General features: G+C 33.3%; 3 protein-coding genes across 3 annotated transcripts; 2 read left to right on the top strand and 1 right to left on the bottom strand.

Annotated features, from left to right (window-relative positions):
• The first annotated feature begins 920 nt into the window (after positions 1–920).
• LOC114719037 (uncharacterized) lies at positions 921–6,398 on the top strand. Its single transcript, XM_028904495.1, has 9 exons — positions 921–1,533; positions 2,128–2,173; positions 2,288–2,366; positions 2,555–2,600; positions 2,687–2,785; positions 3,523–3,591; positions 3,700–4,033; positions 4,181–4,326; positions 4,418–6,398. Exons 1-9 carry the CDS (start codon positions 1,039–1,041, stop codon positions 5,813–5,815), a joined length of 2,712 nt encoding a protein of 903 aa, XP_028760328.1. The 5' UTR covers positions 921–1,038; the 3' UTR covers positions 5,816–6,398.
• Positions 6,399–13,012: 6,614 nt separating this feature from the next.
• LOC114719028 (transcription factor MYB97-like) lies at positions 13,013–15,582 on the top strand. The gene is made up of 3 exons (XM_028904486.1): positions 13,013–13,399; positions 14,038–14,758; positions 15,314–15,582. Exons 1-3 carry the CDS (start codon positions 13,013–13,015, stop codon positions 15,580–15,582), a joined length of 1,377 nt encoding a protein of 458 aa, XP_028760319.1.
• A 4,047-nt stretch (positions 15,583–19,629) lies between these two features.
• Positions 19,630–20,973, bottom strand: LOC114719039 (transcription initiation factor TFIID subunit 11). The gene is made up of 2 exons (XM_028904497.1): positions 20,697–20,973; positions 19,630–20,565 (listed from the first exon to the last, which is right to left on the bottom strand). The coding sequence occupies exon 2, from the start codon at positions 20,553–20,555 to the stop codon at positions 19,848–19,850; it is 708 nt and encodes a 235-aa protein (XP_028760330.1). The 5' UTR covers positions 20,556–20,565; positions 20,697–20,973; the 3' UTR covers positions 19,630–19,847.
• Between the last annotated feature and the right edge of the window lie 1,179 nt (positions 20,974–22,152).

Below are 22,152 nucleotides of genomic sequence, written 5' to 3'. Positions count from 1 at the left end.
CACAATACCTTTTTATTCAAATTAAAAGGACAGATATTAACAACATGAAAATCATAAGTGAAATAAAACCTGTGACCTGTCATTTACAAGAGAGCGTCAATACACGTTTTGGTATTATTGGGCATCGAGTACTCATAAATGAAACATATCTTTTTGTGTAAGTGAAAATAGTATAATTTAGATAAGTAAACAAATATCTTCATTCAGTTATTACTCATCATTTAGACTGTGTTCATCTTCTTTCTTGGAGCATTTGAAGTTGTCATGGGTTAAAAATATACATACCTTAGGAATAGAGAAGGGCTAAATGTAAAATGACAATTAGGTAGATTGAAGTTTGATGGTGGTGAAGCAAAGTGAGGTAAGAATATAAATCAAATAAAATTACTTTGTAGGTATTTATACTTTCACTTAATTTTTTATTTATTTATTTTTCTTAATTAAATACTTTAATTTAATTTTATCAACACCATGATGGAGAGAAAAACGCATAAATAATAATTAACAAATGAAGAAAAATATGGCTATATGTAAAATAGTTTTTCATAAAAAAATAATGCAACTCTAGCTTTTAAATATGAATTTTAAGTATTTATCTGGATTTAATTTTTTAAGAAATTTCCCTCACCACCCATAAATAGGTATGTATGGGATAACATAGATGATTAAATGTGAAAGCAGGGCTTTATTACGGAAGAATGGTTGGGTTGGGTGGAAGCTGGTGAGGGAATGGGGTCCGAATCTCAATAAAATTTGTGCTGTGTGGCCGACCTGAGCTGTTGCCCCCACTCTTACGTTGCCACGTGGTCATCACTATTGTCCAATTCCGGTGGGACCCACCATCAATCAATGCCCACCCCCCAACTTGCCCCTCGAAAATAATGTAACCAAACCCCATGAGAGAGAAACAGTAACGCTTTGGAGTTTCTAGAGAGAGAAAGACAGAGCGAGCTAAGAAAGAAAGGGGGAAAAAAAGAGGCTGCGGTTCCACCCATCAAAGAACAAAAAGCGAGTGAGCTGAGTCGCAGATCGTCGTCCATGGGTCAGATCGTGAGGAGGAAGAAGAAGGGACGCCCTTCTAAGGCCTATCTCGCTCATCGCTCTGGCGAATCCCCGGCTCCCCCTCAGCCCGACCTCCGCCGCAGCCTCCGCCGACGAAATGTGAGGTACAACATCGAGTATGACGACTACCTCGAAGAGGACGACGAGGACGAGGACGAGGATGAGAGGAGGAGGGAGAAGAAGCTGAAGCTAGTCGTTAAGCTGAACCAGGATAGGGATAGGGACGAAGACGAGTCGGCGCCCAGCCGCACGCGCGGTGGGGCGCGTGGGAATCACTCGCGGGATTCTTCCGACGAGGACGAGGGCGAGAGGAAGCCCTTGAAGAAGAGAAGGATAAGCGGCGGCAGGGTTGGAAATGAAGACGGCGAGGAGGAGGAGGAGGAAGATGGAGGGGAGGATAATGATGAAGAAAACGAAAACGAAGAAGATGAGAATCTCCGAGACCACAATGATGATGATGATGAGGGTGTGGTAAGTTCTGTATCATTGCCATCAGTATTATGGTTTTAAAAATTGTGACTGTGATCGGCAAAGCAGCTGCATTTCGATTGCCGAAATTGGAATAAAAGTCTAAAGCGAAAGAACAGCTGTGGGATACAGATCTAAACCTAAAAATTCATGGAGGGAGACCAAAGTGTCCGGTAGTACCGTGGGAGCCAAAGTGTTTTAGCAGAGTGTCCAGCTCAGCGAAAATCACTGAGTATTTTTAGTTTGGTGCTACAATTGGTCCATAATTCAGCATCGTTCTCTATCTCTCCGTAACCCCGTTTCTCTCTCTAGGTCTTTCTCTCTGTCTGTGTCGGGATTTTTGAGAGAGATAACTAACGGGTCAACTGTCAAAAACTAACATCCGCAGAATCTGATAAGGCTCCCACACACACACTCTCTCTCTACCCACCTCCGCCTCTCTATATCTTCTTTCTCTCTCTTTCACACTTACGTTTTGTCTGCCTTGTCTCTGTCTCTGTCTGTGTCTCCATCGAACGCTCTCATAAACGCAACCTTTGCCCTTTTTACTTGTATTACATTATTAATTATGTTTCTTGGGGGCTGTGGTTGTGACAGGTAAAAGGCAGAAAAGTGGATTCGAAGGGGCTCCACTCTGTTTCAGGTATGTGCGACTTATGTGTTTAGGTTGTGATTTTTAAGTCTCTTTAATTTTGATGCTGAGCAGTACAGGTTCTATTTGCATAGTCATTTGTGAGTTTTTGTTCCTTTTTATCAGGGACTCCGAGAAAATTATCATCTGGAATTCCGCTGCCTGATAAGAGGACATTAGAGTTGATCCTCGACAAACTTCAAAAGTATGTAGTTGGAGTTTCGTTGTCCATTTCTTCTTCTATCTGTCTCTTTGTTTAGGCATAAATCTTTAGGCAGGTTTGCTAAAATTATGTCATGGGATGTGTTTAGCACTTATTCGTGATTTACTGCATATAGATACATGGTTATTATTTTCAAATGTAATCATTGTCATGTGTCTATATGATGACAGGAAGGATACATATGGTGTGTATGCGGAACCTGTTGATCCGGAAGAGGTATGCTGATTTTATCGTGAAAATTGTTGACTTTATTGCTGGAATATATTCTCCGAGTTGAAGGTTGAAAGTTTGTTTGTATGCAGCTTCCGGATTATCATGATGTGATTGAGCATCCAATGGACTTTGCCACAGTGCGAAAGAAACTAGCTAATGGATCATATCCTACCTTGGAACAATTTGAGGTATGTAAATGCATCTACACAGCATGAGTTGACTCTTTTGTTTCCTGTTCAATGATTTTGGTTATTTTGCTTCTTGTTGGCTTGTTGATTAGATTTTGATGTTATAAGTATGCTTCTTTTTTGTGCTCAGTGTTATGATGTCTATTACCTGTACTTAAGGCTTGAAAGGCATTTTTACTAAGTTCTCTCTTTATTTAGTCATGTCGGCTAGGACCCGGTGTTACTATAACAAATGTGCATGCTTAGCAAGAGGTAGTTGGATGTAAACATAATGTACAGGATTACAAATGCACCGGATATATTGGCAACGCTGTGCACAGATACACCAATCTGTTGACCGACACTCATGACCCTAATCATTCTCTATTAGTTTGATGCACAAAATTCTTAAGTTGAAGTTTTCCCTGAAAACACAGTATATTCTCATTGGAGGATGATGCTTATTTGACATTAACAATGTTGCGGTTATAATCAGTTGCTGTTTACTAGCCACAGGAAGACTGGTTTTAAGGCTATTCTGGACTTTATACAGATGACTACCAAATGTTTCTTACTCAGTTGTGATTGACTGTGCTAAACTCTTGAAAAATTCTTGAATGAATTTATTGCCGATTGCTTTATGATCTGAACCGGTTTTATGCCAAGTATTGATACCATTGTCCAAATCCTGTAAAATACTGAGAGCAAATATTTTATCGTCATTGCATTGACTCATGAATGGCTTTTTTTAAATGCAGAGTGATGTATTTTTAATATGCACAAATGCTATGCAATACAATTCACCAGAAACTATATACCACAAGCAGGTATAAACTGTTTCCCGTTATTTACTGACTAACAAAAGGTCACTTTAATACAATTGGGTGTCACTAATCTGTCCGTTGTCTGCATTGTGACCATTATATTTGCAACAGGCACGATCAATACAAGAATTAGCACGAAAGAAGTTTGAGAAATTAAGAGTTGACTTTGAAAACTCACAAGGTGAGCTGAAATCAGACCAAAAGGCTAGATCAAATTCCTTGGGCAAGAAGCAGACGAAGAAGCCAGTTTGTCATGCCTCGCAGGAACCTGTTGGCTCGGATTTCTCTGCAGGTGCAACTCTTGCTAACATTGGAGATGTACTGCCAACTTCCCATCCTATTGCAGGTGGCAGCTGTGAGAGGCCTTGCAACAATGATGGCCTTGCTGATGTTAATGGTTTCATAATTGATGCAAATCAAGAAAAAGCAGAAGATTTTTTATCAGGTACTACCATGCAGGTCATTTCTCTCTTCTCTGTTTATCTGCTTACATTTTGTTTTCATGCTCAACTTTTATGCGTCTTCTCCTGGTAGGATACTCGTGTCAAGATCCACTTTATTGCTTTGTAACCTCATTTCTTTTTTGTTTAAGGGAAGAGCCTGCTCTCTAAGTTGGGAAGAAAGCCATTCCCTCTTGATGATAATCGTCGTGGAACTTATAATGCTTCTATTCAACCAGTTGCCAAATCAGATTCTGTTCTCATGACATTTGAGAGTGAAATTAAGCAGCTAGTTACCGTATGTACCGCGAAGTGAATTCTAGTTCTGAATAGTTTACTTTCACGCTCATTTTATCTATGGCAACTTATGTTATATGTTTTCAATGCAGGTTGGTCTTCATGCTGAATATTCCTATTCTAGGAGTTTAGCTCGTTTTGCTGCAACTTTAGGGCCCATTGCCTGGAAAATTGCTTCCCGGCGAATTCAGCAGGCACTTCCAAGTGGCTGTAAATTTGGCCGTGGTTGGGTAGGAGAGTATGAACCACTGCCAACACCAGTAATAATGCTTGATAATAGAATCCATAAAGAACCTGGCTTTGTTTCAAAGTTTCAGTGTACTGAATCTGGAAAGGGTGACAAAAATGGCAGGACTTCAGAATCCTCCGTGGAGAATAATGTTCATGGACTCATGTTAGAGGGGAGACAGCCTTCGATTAATCCTGCTAGTAGACCTGTCTCAGAAGGAAAACCACCTCTGTTTGGCTCTGCTGGAACAAGACCCAATGCTCCAGTCAATGTCTTTTATCAACAGCAGAATGTTCAACCCAGGAGTTCTGGTCAGCCTGAGAGTAAGGGTTTGAAACAGGTGGAGTTGAACTCTTTGCCCTCTAGTAATCAAAATAATGCCAATCTTAGTGCAAAGTTTTTAAGTAATGCTCCTCCAGGAGTGTCTAAGCCTAGAGAAATGGTGCCTAGGAACATGAACATATTGCCACCTGGTGCGCCTTTGAAGGAGACAGATACTAATGGAGCTGTGAGCGGGGATTTACCCAATGGAAAAGTCACAAATTCTAATATGAATAGACGGGCAACTGGAACACCATCTGAAAGTACATCAAATCAAACTGGTAGAGCCGGTCCTTTTGTGCCCCATGGGCAAGATCAGGGTCTTACTGACCCAGTTCAGCTGATGAGGATGTTAGCTGAAAAGGCTCAGAAGCAACAAGCTTCTTCTAATCCTTCTCCTGTTGACACTCCTCCTATGACACCATCAGTTTCATCAGGACGGAGGGATGACTTGGGCAATGCTGCTGCAGCAGCTGCCCGCGCATGGATGTCTGTGGGAGCGGGAGGATTTAAGCAAGGAACTGATAATTCTAGTTCACCCAAAAACCAGATTTCTGCCGATTCTTTATACAACCCATCTCGAGAGTTCCAACATATTCCACGAACAAGGGGGGAGTTCCCTTCTGGTGGAATGCCTTTCCAGCCTGAGAAGAGCAACTTTCCATTTCAGGCGCTAGTATCTCAACCGATTCACCCAGGCAGTGTTTCACAGTTTCCAAACCGACCTATGGTTTTCCCTCAATTAGGAGCTGCTGATTTATCCAGATTTCCAATGCAGTCTGCTTGGCAAGGTCTCAGTCCGCATGGCCAACCAAGGCAAAAACAAGAAACACTTCCTCCTGACTTGAATATCGGCTTCCAATCTCCAGGATCACCTGCAAAACAATCTTCTGGCGTGATGGTTGACTCACAGCAACCAGACCTAGCTCTACAACTATGATATGGCATTCTCGACTGCTGGGGCTTTTTTCCACGAGAATTTTGATCTCGAATGAGTTGCTGCATAAATGTGAAAAGGCTGCCATATGTTATATATGGAAGAGATCAAATGCATACCATTATATGCTTGGGAAGGTTGTTATCCAAGTAGTCCTAAATGCTTAAGTTAAAGACCTCATGAATTTGTGAAAAGGGTTTTGGCAAGCAAAATGGTTAAATTGAGATGGTTCATGTTCAGATGACTCTGTTGGATTCCACAGAAAATAACTTCCATACTACTTGCTTCCATCTCTTCACAGATGAGGTTTGATGACTTAATGCAGCAGGTCCGTGTTTTATTATCTATAGAGTTCTAGACCCGTAGGAGAAAAAAATCAATAGGTCAATTGATTATGGTCATTGGCTTGGATTAGATTTTGTTGATTCGATTAGCAGGTAAAGAATCTTTGATGCCTTGTACATTGTTTACGAATTGATGAAATTGTTATCTAGATATTTAATTCACTTTATGACTACTTTTATGTATTTGAATTGATGCTAGGGTATCATCACGTCATAAAGCTCTGCTATTGTTCTGTACATTAGATTCGCCTGTCACGTTTGGACTACTATTTTCTTTTGTTTTTTTCCTTGTCACTCGATCCAGTTGTTCTGACAAGGACATTTGGTGCTTGCATGCCCTGCCTTTGATAAAGGTCGTGCGTGACTTTGCCACGTCATTTATTGATCGATTTTGTTCATAAACGAAAAAAAATTAATAATAAAAAATGTAGCTTCAATGTTATGAACTTGCCTTTTTTAGAATGTTCTTAGTTGGAAGTAGTATTATTTATGGATGAGATTCTAAGTATTATATTTGCCTAGAAGTTTATTGTAAAGGAGTATATAGAGAATCTCACGAAAAGTAGTTTAAAATTGTTAAAACTTAAATCAGTTTTGGTGACAATTTTATGAGCTTTGATGGTATTGGATTTGCAAATAACTATAATTTTATGAAAAAATTTTTACTTAAGGTTCAATAATTTTAAAAATTTTTTTATGGGATTCGTTCAATATAGTATAATTTGTTTCTCAAGCATTGGGTAAGTGCATTCGCCAAGTTATAATTAAAATGTGACATTTGAATTGATGTCTATGAAATAAAAAGGTTTGTCGATTGACTAAGACCGTAATTTTCGTTTAATTATAAATGATTCGCCTAACATTACATGAAATGAATTAAATTAATATTACATCAATTAATCGCCTTGTTCACACGCGAGGCAATTTCTCTGATCGTAATTAACTTTGTGGGCCAACAAGTTTGGAGGGTGGGGTGGGTAGAATGGAAATGCCATGCAAGTCGTCTAGTTTTTGAGAGCTTTTGGTTATTTTAAGATGAAATACTTTTCTGATCCTATTTATAAGGTAAAATATTTTTTTTCCTATTTATAGGTCACTTAATCAAATTGTTAATATGAATATATTATCTTGTGCTTTATTTTTTATTTATTATAGTGTAGATAGATGTTTTTTAAAAAAATAGGGAAAACCATATTTGAGGTATTTATACTTTTTTTCAATTTTCAATTTGGTACCTATGTGTTTTTTGTTCTTAACTAAATCTTTAATTTTGCTCTATTAACATCATTAATCCTTATGTAGAGACTAAATATATCAATAGAACAAAGTTATAAGAGCTAATGTTGCTAAAAAGATAAAATTAAATGTTTAATTAAAGGGGAAAAAACACATAGGTACCAAATTAAAAATTGAGAGAAATTATAGGTACCTTCAATATGGTTTTCTCAAAAAAATATATATTAAATATGGGTAAATTTGAAAAGTTGCTATATTCTAATAGAGAGTTAGTTCATTTTAAAACTTTTTTGGTTTATATGAAATATGTAAGAAGTGTCTTATAAATAGGATAAAGGAACGTGTATCAAACTTCTTGATATGTAATTTTTTTTAAGGATAAAACATATGTTTGGTTTTTTAAGTTTAGATCAAATTTTAGTCTCGTTATTTAAATTTCTAAAGCATATTTTCAGTCTTTATATTAACGCGGTTAGTTTTATTAACAAAAAATTCTATCTTGATGAATCTAAACCGTACCTTTGCAATTAAATGAAGAGATATTCATTTAAATTAATTCAAAGTAACTTTTTACATATGTAAAATAGTTAACAGACCCTTACAAGAACGAGAGGGATTTTGTGACACTGGTCGATTTCAATATTATTGACTAATTTGAAAAGATAAAAAAATTAAAAAATTACTTAATCATGACATATGTTATATGATCTTTTCAAAATATTTATGTGTATTATTAGATTATATATCAGTTTATAAATTAAAAAAATAATTTTAAAAATAATAAATATAAATATTTTGAAATAATTTTTTAGTTTTTTTTTTAATCTTTCTAAAGTAGTCAGTTGAGTATTATATTAAAGACTAAATGTAATATAGTATATACATAGGTACGATGATTGCAAGATATTGTAAAGAACAAATGAACCAAACATAGTTGTTAGATTTTGTGTATAGGTCTCTAGGGCCTGTTTGGGTAATTGTCTAAAGAGAAAAAACTTGCCAAACAAGGAGAAAGAAGCACAAACTGCGATTTTGGGCTCAAAACCATAGTTTCAGAAGAAGTGGATCTATTCTGCTTTTAGCTCAAATTGAAGAGTATGATTGTGCCTGTCAGAATATATCTCAAATATAATATGATTTTAATACCCTTCAATTATTTTTTTATGAACATATTTGATCTTATATTTTATAAATATATACGCACATTAATTAATTATTAATTATATTATTTTATATATTATTAATTATGTTGGTAAAATAATATTATTAATAATTTTATTTCTTCAAATTAAAATATATTATAAAATCTATCTTTTATGTAATTATTATATTAACTTATGCCTTTTTAATAATTTGCACATATAAAAAGCACTTATGATAACGACTATCTAAACATTTTCATTTATCAGAATCACTTTTTCACAAAATCTATTCTTCACAAAAGGGGTGTTTGGGAAGCCTAATAAACACTTTTCAGAAGTATTTTTCCGCAAATCAAGATAAACTCCTCTATATATTTACTTCGTATATTGTAAAAATACTTCTAAAACCACGGTTTTGATCTTACCTAAACATCCCCAAAATCTATTCTCCCAAAATATATTCTCAAAAAGTTATTCTCTAAACCATAATTTGATTTCTTCCAAACACCCTTTTAGTCCGATAATGTTAAGAAGATTTTCATCATACAGTTTGATTCGTTATCTCCGTCATCCCAAATCACATATATGAGGCACTGAAAATCATAATTAAAATAATAAAAATATTTATAAATAGTTCTAAAAAGAATAAACTTTAAATAAAAAATATTAACCCGCATTTGTATATAAACCATACGTGACGGGCTACTATTTTTTGAAATTTAAAATGACATTATTCCAGATTCAACAGGGAGAAGGGGGGAAAAATAATATCAAAACCCTTAATCAGACTAGTCAGAAAGTAGTTCATAAATCTCATCAGCTAATCTGAACTGAGTTTTAACAAGAAATTTCAAAAAGGCATGGTTCCCTCTTCCACTTCATGCAGAGAAAAGATACAACATATATGTATGAACTCAGACAAAGCAAAGAAAATTCTCTGCAGAAATAGATTTGAAGCTCAGAAACCAACGTAGCTAGATTTATACACACACATAACAAAAGTGAAATTACATTACAGAATCGTCATTAATTATGGCACCCAACTGAGATCTGAGGTATTATCTGCAGAATCTATGAAGAACTTTGAGGCGACTTTTTAGCAGAAAGGCGAGCAAATGGGATAATCATCCGAAGGCTATGCTTTGGCTTATCGTTATTGTTGTTGTTGGAGATTTTCTGGGAATCTTCGTTGGGATTTCTCAGAACACAAACATCTCCATTGCATACATATGAGCTTTTGGATCGTGAAGAAGAAGATGATGATGAGGAAGAAGACGACTCAGAGAAACAGCCACACATGTTTGAAAGATACAAAGCCATTGATGGAAATGAGAGAGAGAGAGAGAAAAATGAGATAGGCATTTTCATTGTTTCACATTTATAATATTTCTAGAGGTTGTTGGTTGTTGGCGTGTGCTTTAGTCAATGTCGATAGGCTCATTTTTTCTTTTTTGGGAAATTTAGTGTTAAGAAATTGTTAGATTTTCGAAAATATATATGTCGCAGGAGAAAAATATGTCGAAAATTTTAGATTTTTATTAAATGAAGGCCACACACACGTCCTGGTGGTCTTTTTCTGAAAATTTTTTAATTCTTTGGTCAAACTTAAACGGTTTTAATCTTTTTATTTTGTTAATTAATATCAAGGAAACGTGTTAGACTGAGTTCTTTTGGCACCTTATGTATTTTTCTGGGCTAACTTGTTAAGCTTGTTTTTTATTTTCAATTTACAGAAGAAAACGTACGTTTTTATGTAGTTATTATTTTTTTTTTAAGAAAATATGCTTCGTTTTGAAGTCATGTTGAATAAGAAGCATAAATTTTATTTTTGAATAATCCAATTCATGATTTTTCTTATATTAAGTATCCTTTTATTTTGTACTCCTTTCTATGCACGGATTTTTTTTAGTGCATAGGAAAGAGAGTGAATTTTTTAAAGTCTAAACTATACAATACTTTTATTATAAGGTTAAAATGCATCTAACAATCTGAAATATTTTTTCAAGTGTATATAACATCTTAAAATATTTTATGGTACGTCCAGTACTCTAAAGTATTTTTTTAAGTGCATCCAATACTGTAAAATATTTTTTGGTGTATCTAGCATCTCAAAGTATTTTTTTTAGATGTGTCCAGTACCCAAAAATATTTTTTGCTGCATCCAGCACTAAGGTAAAAAAATTACTTTAGGATGCTGGGCGATCCTAAAAAATACTTCAAAGTATTAGATACACTTGAAAATACTTTAGAGTGCTGAATATACCTGAGAAAATATTTCATAATGTTAGATACACCTTAACCTTTTATTATATTATAATTTGACAATGAGGCTTTCACTTTAAAATTTCATGCCTAAATTTTTTAACCATAAGTCAACATATTACGTCATTGATAGAAATTATAACATACTAAGAAGATTTTTATTTTTTGACAAACTTGTTTGGAAGTGGAATATCATTACATACATCTCCAATCCTAACCATTTGTGCCAATTTAGATTGATAATATAAATATTTTCATAAACGTGTCGTTGCTAACCAAATAAATACAACAAATTAGATAGTTAATTGCAAAAAAAAAAAGGACAGCTATTTATGGATAATTTAAGATTTAACATATAAGAAAGTTATTGCATGACTTAAAATTTTCAATATAAAAAGTAAAACATAAAATATATAGGCAGTGTCAAATTTAACCCAAAAAATTGTATTATTCCTTCTCAAATCTATTCAACCATATGATATTAACCGCAACCACGGCCTCGTTATTTTTCTTTCTTTCTTTGGTTATTTTTTAATAGAAAAACTATAGATCTAGTCAACTTCAGACAAGCTTAACAGCATCACGATGAGGATGCACTGACGTAATGACTTCTAGATATATTATTATATTACATTATTTTACATATAAAGTAAAATACACTTTCCATGTTTTTTTCTTTCTAGATTTTGATTTAATTTTGACAGCGTGTCGCAGAATTTCGATGGAGAAAAATATGCACAAAGACTTGTATGAGATATTTATTATTAGAAGCCATATAAATTAAAATTAATTGGAAGACCAAGCGTAGTTTGTTAATTGACTAATACTCACCATTATAAAAATAATAATGCTATCTCCGGTTCTAATTATAATTAGGACATGAGGTAGTATATTTTTATATTCCTTTTAATATTTTCTTTTCCTTTTCTTCTCAATCAACCCCACCTTTTATTCATTTTCCTCTCAACATAAAAGTGCCACTATGTAAAATAAAAATATGATAATTCGTATAGAAAAAATTAGGGAAAAAAAAGCATATATTCTCTTGTCACTCTTATTATTTACTCTTTCGATCTAGTATAAGAATTTATATTTGGACTGGAGGAATATTTTTCTTATTTCTTGTGTTAGCTTAGTGTGTTTAACTTTATTTTATCAATAATAACTGGATTCGATTAAGGAGGTTTGATTCTTGTTGGGTAAGATGAAGAACTTAAACCTCTAAATTGAGCTTAATAAATAGAGATAAAGCTCGAAATTAGCATCAGTCACAAATGAAAATTATAAGTGAGAGTTATTTTTCACTTTTATTAATAAAAATTAACAGTTTTTTAAAAAACAATTTTAACATGAGCTTAGTAATAAAATAATTGGATAATTATTTAAAAATTGGTTTACATCAATTTGGTATATTTAATTTTACTATTAGCTAGCTTGATTTGTCTTGACTGTTTTGTCTAGATCTGAAATATTTTCAAAATGTGGGTATTTGTACGTAATTTCGGCTGAATTGTTTGTAAATTTCAGAGAATGACCTGAATTAACTAACTTTAGAACTTTAGAATTCTAGAAATCAGTGTCTGCTTCAATCATCACGTCTGGCTGTTAGACTCAAAATCGCCTGGCAGCCCCATTGGCCATTGCCATGGCGATGAACACTTTCTCTTCTCTCTGATTTGGATTTTCCAAATTCGGCAATTTCTTCGTCGTCAACTCTGCGCCTCGTACCTTTTGCTGTAATCCCCCAATAGTATATTTCAGAGTGTGAGTGAATCAGACGAAGCACCAGCTCAATTCAAAGCGCGTGGGTCATTCACCACCGTTAATTTCGAGACGCAATCGGAAAACCTAACCCTAGAAATTTCATTCCTCCTTCCCCTCAATGTTTCCCCAGAAACCCTCAAATTCAGGATTTTCTAATCGGGTTGTTGTTTCGCGGCCCCCGCAGACACCCTCCGCCGCCATCATCTTCACCTTCATCGTCATTTCTGCTTCTCACTTGTTCTTCTTCAACGGTTGGTTGAGTGGAATGCCTCGGTAACCCATAATAAACAGATCTCTCAGTCGTTGTTGCTGTCGCTGGCCATTCTCTGTTCCTAATAATCGTCTGTCTCTGAGGCAATATACGAATCCGTATCATCCAATTCAGGATCGGTTTGATTCGATTTTTTCGGTGATTATTGCCTTGGAGGTCTGACATTGTTAGGAAACAGGAGATGGCGAACATGAATAATCTTAATGACGAGGAGAATAATGAACATGGGTTACCTTCGATTATCGGGGTTGGCGAAGGAGGTGGTGGTGGTGGTGAGGGTGCCGGTGGGGCAGCGGCAGCAGCGGAGGAGGTTGTCCTCAAGAAGGGACCATGGACGGCGGCCGAGGATGCGGTGCTTATTGATTATGTGACGAAGCATGGTGAAGGGAATTGGAATGCGGTGCAGAGGAATACGGGGTTGGCTCGCTGTGGCAAGAGCTGTAGATTGAGATGGACGAACCATTTGCGTCCAAATCTGAAGAAAGGTGCCTTTTCTCCTGAGGAAGAGAAGCTCATTCTGGAGCTTCATGCTCAGTTCGGCAACAAATGGGCTCGAATGGCCACTCTTGTAAGTATTCTTGCAAGTTTGATGCTGCTTGGAAAGCTGAATCGCTTTGACAAATCCAACATATTTAGACAGATACTGAAATGAACAAAAGATATAATGTACGGATGTCGTTGTTTGACATGAGCATGGCGAATGTGAAAAATGGAATGCTAAAGATACGCAATTTATATCAATGAGAATTGAAATTCAAAATATATTAAAAAAAAAAAAATTAGCCTTCTTTCTGAAAGATCATAAATGGAAGTTACACTTGTTGAAAAGTTCCCTCTCATCTTTCTTAAAATCTATTGATTTCCTCAACTTATTAAAGAGATGTTTTTAATTTTTATTACCTTTGGATGAAACAATTGTGTGAGTTCTCAAATACATGGTTACGACTTCAGGAAGTATGAGTGATAATTGTGAAAATATCTGGTAACTTCTTTGTATGGTTCTTGTGAGAAATTTTGATTTTTTCTCAGGATCCTCTAATTGTTATTAATATTTTTATCTAGGTGGCATGAACTGTCATTTTCCCTTTAGTATGTATAGCTTCATTTTTTTTTTCCAAACATGTTTTCCTTCTCCGGTTGATTTTCTTTGATTGTCCATGGAATCTGAGTTTTATCTCTAAAGTTTCTTTCTTCTCTGTTGTGTAGTTACCTGGGCGAACAGACAATGAAATCAAGAACTACTGGAATACTAGGGTGAAGCGCCGGCAAAGACAAGGCTTGCCACTGTATTCCAGTGATTCTGATCAGCCAACCACATCTGCAGCACCGGCCACCTCAGGTACAAGACCGGTCACTGGATCCACTGGTGCAAAATTGGATTATTGTAGTCAGAACCGCTATCCTCTGTCTTCATTCCATGCAGGATCTTCTTATTCCGCTCATGCCCCTTTCTTTGACCCCAATTCTCTTTCTTCTTCTTCCTCCTCCTTCCTTACCTTCCCTTCTCAACAGCCTACGTCTGCATTACACATCTCTCCACTTCATTCAAAGCGTTGCCGTACCACTTTTTCCCTCCCAGATGCACCTTTGACCACCCCCTTGGTGGATTTTGATGGACTCAACTTTCCAGCCCAATTTAATTCAAGTTCTTGTCAAATCTTCCAGACTCCATTGGAGTTATCATCTTCAGTTCCTGGGGTTCTAAGTCCATCTTCCATTTTGTCTACCAAAATGGAGCTCCCTTCAAACCAATTTTCCCCATCCAATAATGACCTACTGGGGGATCTTCTTCTGGAAGCTCAAGTGTTGGTTTCTGGCCAGAATTCGAAGAAACGAACCTATTCAAGTTTCAGTGAAGGAAATGGTTTCTTAGATGGACATATTGGCTTGGACAATATGCCTCATAGCTCTGTTTACTGGTCTTCAGGTAACACATTCTATTGATTTGCTGATAATAACTTGTGCATATCTTAGATACAATTGGTTTGATTCCTCAATTGCTTTGCGGCATTAAAATTTTCTGGAAAACTAGTATGCTTGAAAACGTCGCAGGAGTCACATAACAATGATGTATTATTGTTCTCTAGTTCTAATGTAGGAACTTGTTAGAAAGTTGATTTTGGTTCTAAATTTTATATATTAACCCATTTTATCTCTTATATTTGTCATTTTTCCCAAATTGATTTGTCTAACTTATAAATTGATATATAATCTAATGTTATATAAGGATGTTTTAGGAAGATCAGGTCATATTTGTTAGAATAAAGTATTTATTTAGCTTCCCTAATCTACTCAAATGAATTAAGTAGCTATGACATTAAGGGGGAGTATTTTCTGTACCCGGCTAAATGATCAGGTCCTTGTTGCTTCCGATTTATTCTCAATATCATTCACCATGCAGACATTTTATTTGGTTGAATGTGGATGGACATGCTTGAGTCTGATAATAACAGTATTGATTACACTTATATGGCATACGCAGGACTGAAACCAAGGTCAGAGCCATCAGACATGAATGAGCTTTCCACACTGATCTCTGGAATGCCTTCAACCATTCAGGCTTCTGAATGGCACAATGACATTGCTGCACAAACCTCCAATGTTCAATCTTCTGGTGATATTGTGGGTGATGATAATTTTGAGCTTGATTTCAAGCCTATTGCTTCGTTGATTCCTGTCAACAACGCCACAACAAACCCTAACGAAAACCCTGGCTTCTTCTCATGGGACACCTTACCTGGACTCTGCTGATGGTTCACAGAGAAATGAATCTTTCTTTAGTTGTACCATGAAAAAATCTTGAAAGCTATGAATCCTAATATGCTTTCATGCTTTCATGTTTGATCAATTCTATTGGGGTTATAAAATTCAAACCTTGCGCTTGTTTTACTTTTGTGTAAATAATAAATCAATGAAAAAAGGTTAATAGACATGAAAGAATTAAGACCTAAGAGTAACACTTTCAGATTAAATAATTTGTAGGCAGTAATTTATATCTCAACAATACTACTTTTTAGCCATTGTCAAAAATTTAATAAAGCTTAAAAGTAAGTTAAATTATTTTTTTTACATAAAATGTCTTCGTTGAAAATAAATTCAAAAAATTATTTTATATAGTAATCAGTAAGAGAAATATTATTTTGGTTGTCTTTTAATTTCATAAAAATAAATGTGCATTTTTAAACCAGAGAGCTTTATTTTTTTGGGATTAGAAAATTTGAGTATTAAATGAAATTCAGATAATGTGATTGATTGAAGTGTAAAATGACGTGGGCTTCATTTGCAGGGAAAACTTCATCATTATGATTATATCAAAATATGAAAGGGATCATGCCTTAGTGATGTTAACGTACACATATATGGATAATTGAGGTTCCAAACATTCAAGTATGCTTTTCTATGGAATCGAAAGAATATTCTTAAATCAATTGATGGCTACTTGAATTTTACTTTCTGGTCTCACATCATGAATTTAATTTCTCTTTTTTTTTTTGATGAAGCTCAATTTTTTATTTTAGGAAAACTTATACACAAACAGATATTGAATTTTATTTTGAGTGATTTTTACAATACCAACACCACCCTGATATATAAAATCTATAACAAATTATTCATTCATATCTTTTTGAATAATATAGTCCACACAACATACAATATATGTGAGAAAATGTGATCATTTCTTGTAATTATTCAACTTTGATAAAACTCATAATTAGAATGAAAATGCAAGGAGCCCATGATAAGAGTATAAGACATGGCAGACCCTTGTGTATTTTGTATTTTATATGATAATTTGACCATTGAAATTCTTATAATGATAATTAATACGAAAATTTTCATGTATTTCACCGAAAATTATTTGGATATTTTATTATTAAAATATTTACAAATTTCTGTCAATTTTCTTAAAAATATTATTTTACGCTTCAGTCAAATTTTAAAAGTTCATTGATTAAAATACAAGTCATTCAAAACCTCTAATTTTTTGGGCCTGATTTAAAACTTCAAAAAAACAGATGAAGCATAATTTGGTTAAAAGTTTAAAATTGAACTGAAGTATATATTTGAGGCATAAAAGTGAGAGGACTATTCAGGCGGACTATTCTCTACGATTATATTTTATTCTATATAATTAAAGTATCCAAAATTATATATATTAAAATAAATAAAAATATAAGTGATAATTTTTTATTGTGATAATAATTCTAAGATAACAATTAACAAGCAATTAACCTCTAGATGATAAGTATATGATCCTATTTATTAATTCGGTACACGAAGTACTTAATTTATAATATTGATACCATGCCATCCAAATCTACATGTCCAGAATTGAAGTTAATGAATTATTTAGTAACTAAAGTAAAATTTGAAAAATAGGAATTTTTTTGGCCATAAAAAATATCCAACTAATTTCCTCAATCATTTCTAATTGGGAAATAGAAAATGAAATTTGAAACTGTGTACTTATTTAAAAGCATTGAGAACTATTTAAAAAAAATGGGAATAACACTCGGAAAACAATTTCCAAGACAACTATAGAAATACCCTATTATACAGTATTATAGGGATCAAACAAATTAAAAGGAAAAAATATTAAGAAAAAACAATATTAATACGATGCTGATGTCTTCCATTTTTATATAATATGATAATCTGAGTGGTTATAATCATTAATCCATTTGACATCTCCAACACTGTTTTGTTTGACCAGAGGCTAATAAGTGGCAACCCTATTTCCAAGTTAAATTATAATAATAATGTGAAAATTATTACTATTCATAAGTAATGATCACTGTAATTTATTCCAAACTAATTTATTCCAAACTTTTGTTAATGTAATTAATTAGTATAAGAATTAGAATTTCAAGGAATCCTGCTATGCTGCAGCTTCTTGGAAGTTGTTATTATATATATATATATATTTGTTGGGGGAAATAAAAAATTGAAAGAGACTGCTAATTATTTTTTCCGCTCTCAGTTCCAATATACAATTGTAAATCAAGTTCTATTTTTCCATCTGATAATAGCATAAGACAATGAAGTTGGTCACATGTCTCTTTCATTTTCGCTCCATTTGAGGTTCAATAATTAAGGCACATCTTGTAGATTCTTAGTGGTATTATAGGCTAATGTTTCTGAGATAAAGGTATTTAACTGTCCTGTTCCAGTATCCTGTTTATATAAAAAAAAAAACAAATTTTTGTCATTATTTTTTTTATCTATTTTTTCATATAGTTTTTATCCTAACTTTTTATATTTTATGTATACTTAGTTTTCAAATTAAAAAAAATAAAAAATTTTAAAAAAATGAGATATCCCCTTCCCATCCCAATTATGTCCCATCTTGATTGGGATGGGACTTTATTGGGACGGTGGTTCTGTCCCATAAATACTCTTAATTGAGGCATGAAAATTCTTTTTTTTGAGTCATTATGTGTAATATTTATTATATTTTTGTTAAGATTAAATTATGCAAAATCTCACTCAACCTCACCTTTTTAATATTTGAAGTTTTACAATAAACTTTCTTGAACTTCTACGTTAATGCAAATAACTTCCATAGTATTAATTTTATTCATTATCTGTCTTCAAATCGCTTAAAATGTAAGAGTTTATTTGTATATAATTCAAATTTTGAAGGATTATAGACATATAAGAATAAATTTAAAGGAGTATAAAATTGACAGTGTGAAATTATCTGTATAAATTTCTGACAATTTCGGGAGTTAATTATTAAATTTCGAAGGTTAAGAAATTTATTTGTACCTGGTTTCCAACTCAAAATTTTTTTAATGTAATTTAGCCTTTTCTTAATTACATATTATATAACATAACAGTTATATAATTTAGACAAAAAATAAATATATATTCATTATGGCACAAAAATACAGAAAAATAGTTTTCATTAAAAAGTATTTTATTCCCTTTTAAATTTTATTGTATTGTATTTTATTTGTGGACCCAGCGTGGCATTATAGCAGAATACCAATAATTTCCATTACTGTTGAATCACATAATTTACTCACGATTCATCCAATCTCCGGATATTTTTTTTCTGCTGTTGGGCCCCACACACAAGGACACAAATTGGAATTAATTGGCAATACATACTAGTGTATGGCTTCGAAATTGGATCATTGTATTTTACTTGTTTTATATAGGCTTTATTTTATATAGGCTTTTAACTCAATCAAACCAAACACTATTATAAATTGTACTACCTCCGCTTGTTAATATTACTTCCAATCTTTAATATAAGATTTTATTTAATTTTTATTTTGGTCTTAAGTATAATATTCCAATCTATTTTGTCTCTAATATTTTTTTTTCCCAAGATAGTCCTTTAATAATAGTTGTTCTAGATAACAAATTTGATTAACAAGGATATTTTAGGAAAAACAATACTTATTCATTACAAATAATTAATTTAACTAAATTTCTTAATCTCTCCAAATTACTCAACTGGGTCTTATAATTAAAACCGGAGGTAGTACTCAATTTGCATTAACTTAGGAGGCAAAAATGTTTAACACACATGTAATGATAAAGAAAAAAAATTACAAATTTAAAGAATTATGACTTCTATCGATATTAGTTAAAATATTAATAAAAACGTAACTTTTTATCTAATGTCGTTCAATTTAAACATTTCGATCCCACCCATGAAACCTTCCAATGAAAGATTATTGCCACACTTTCACCTCTCATAATTCAACCATATAAGTTATTCTAATTAACATATCAAAAGTGCTAAAAGGAAATAAAGACAAACATTATAACCAAAAGAAAAGGAAAGGGCACAAAAGCTGCAAATAAATTTGCAACCACAGAGACAATCTTTGTTTGACAAATATCAGTACCACAAATCATTTGATTGCTATTCACTAACACAGAGCCAAGAATACAAATTTCCATGAATAATTGCTAAAGCAAACACAGAAACTACAAATTAAACTAATTAAACTACACACTATACAGCACACAATTTCTTCAGAGACCCTTTCCATTATTAATCAGAGTGATTCAAGAAAACCAGTCTTTGTGAGAACAGCATTCCTCACTTTGCTCAGATCTCTACCTTTAAGAGTTCTTCCGACTCCTTCAAACACAGAGAATGAAGAAATCTGAGTCCTTGCAAGCCTCCTTGCAATAAACTCATGTGGTGGTAACCTCTGATCATACTCATCATCATCCTCCCCATTATCATCATCTTCTTCTTCATCAAAGTTATTATTTCCACCATGCTTTATGACTTGCTCATTAATGTCTCCTTCATCATCTTCTTCTGCATCAGCAAAATCATGATGAAGCCTGGAAACCCTCTTGTTCTGCTTCTTGTTGTTGTTAATATTATAGATCTTGGACCAGTCCGGGATGTTCACTGGTGCTGATTGCTGAACAACCTTGCCTTCAATGGCGGAATTATAAGTACTGGTGTGAATATTGCTGCTGCTGTTAGTTTTTGGGATCATTCTTGATGCAGAAGGGACAGGCCTAGGAACAGAAAGAGGAACAGAAGAAGAAGAAGAAGAAGAAGAAGAAGAAAGAGTCAGTTTGGTCTTGAAAATTCCAGAAATATGGTGGTTACTGTTATTGTTCTTCTTATTATACAGTGGTTTTTCATTCACAACATCCCAAACTTCTTCTTCTTCAAAGTCTTCGTCTCTCAAAGATCTCCATATCCCACTGTGCTGCCTCCCAAGCTCATTTTTCTGCTCCATTAATGCCTTCCTTCAAAACCCAGATAACAAAAACACACAAGAAAACCACAAATTCAATCAGAAATTGAGAGAAACGAAAGGGAAAATTGAACTCAGAGATGGGTCAAAAAAGAAAAAGGAAGAGAACCCCAATAATCTAACCTTCTTGTTTCGCAGATTTAGAAGCAGAAATTAGCAGAAACTGGTGGTGATTCTGGTTTGGATTTGATTTTCTGTGAAGAAGAAGAGGCAGGAAAAAAAGGGCAACGATGACACAGACCTGAAGAACTTTGTGCTTACAGATCTCCTGAAGGGCTGCTCTCCATGTGTCTGTTTCCCTGAGAAAATGAAGAATGAAAATGCGCAGTAAAGTTGTCTTCTTCGTTTTACTGGCTCCATTTGACTTGGTATATAGTGGCGGATCTTCTCAGAAATGAGCCCCACGGACCGATATTCTATTAATGACAAAGTAATAAATTCAATTAATGTGGGATTACTTTTAATAAAATTTAATATGATTATATTTACATATTTATTGCAATAGAGCATGTGCATGTATCTAAGATTTGTAAACATGGGTTAAGAAATTCAATTTAGATCTTTTTCTTGGTTTTGCAAATAAATATGGAAATAAATGTAAATGAAATAAAAAAAATATTTTCTTGTTAAATTTTTACCATAATATTTTCTAAGTGAAAAAAATTCATTCCTTCCATAATTATCTTTATATTAAATCAAAAATCGAATGAAAAGTGTTTTTTTTCTTTTGTGATACGAATTAAAACCTTTATGAATAAATAAAAGGTGTGATGAGAAAATAAATGTTTTAGATTATGAATTAACTGTCAATATTAATGCTCTAAACATTATAAATTTGTATTTACAATTATTATTAATTTCTGATCGGAAGATAGTGATTTTATTTTACTTCTCACGTAAGGTTATTGTCATCTTGATAAGCACAACAGTTTTCTTAAAAATTCGCATATACATATATGTATACAATATATTTAAGCTTTTTTTAAACCACTTTATAAGTAAATTAAAAAGTTTCTGTATCAAAACACAAAGTTACCTTCTTTTTTTTTTTAACCTTTTCGAATTTTAAAAGCACTTCTCTTCTTCACTATATCTCTTGGCTGAAGCCACTTGCACATATAATTATATAAATTTATATATTATAAAATATGATATTGGACGGCCAATAAATAAAGATTAGTTAGTGTCAAAGAAAGCAGACAAAGTGTCCAATTTTTCCAATAAATAATGCGAGTTTTGTGTATCTGATTGTTAATTAATGCACACTCACGCTGACATCTTTTGCTTTATTTTTTTTGAAAAAATAATTAGATGTGGTAGGCATATGCTTTGCATAAAGCTCAACATAAATTGTATTATATTTATGATTTATAAATAATACAAATTTTTTTAGTAAATTTCACATCATAAATATTATTATTATAATATATTAAATGAGGACTATTTTTTGTGGTATTTTTTATTTATAAATTACTTAAAATTATCTGGCTTGGATTCATCCAGTGTGTGACACGAATTTTTGTTTTTTTCCTTCTCCCGACATTTCGTTTTCAATTTTTCTTTGGTTTGTTTATAGTTT

Source organism: Neltuma alba, unplaced genomic scaffold (assembly GCF_004799145.2).
Source record: "Neltuma alba isolate B1F8T4 unplaced genomic scaffold, ASM479914v2 tig00011885_pilon, whole genome shotgun sequence".
NCBI classification, from domain to species: Eukaryota; Viridiplantae; Streptophyta; class Magnoliopsida; order Fabales; family Fabaceae; genus Neltuma; species Neltuma alba.
The sequence above is the reverse complement of the archived record's forward strand: the minus strand, read 5'-3'. Positions and strand labels throughout refer to the sequence as shown.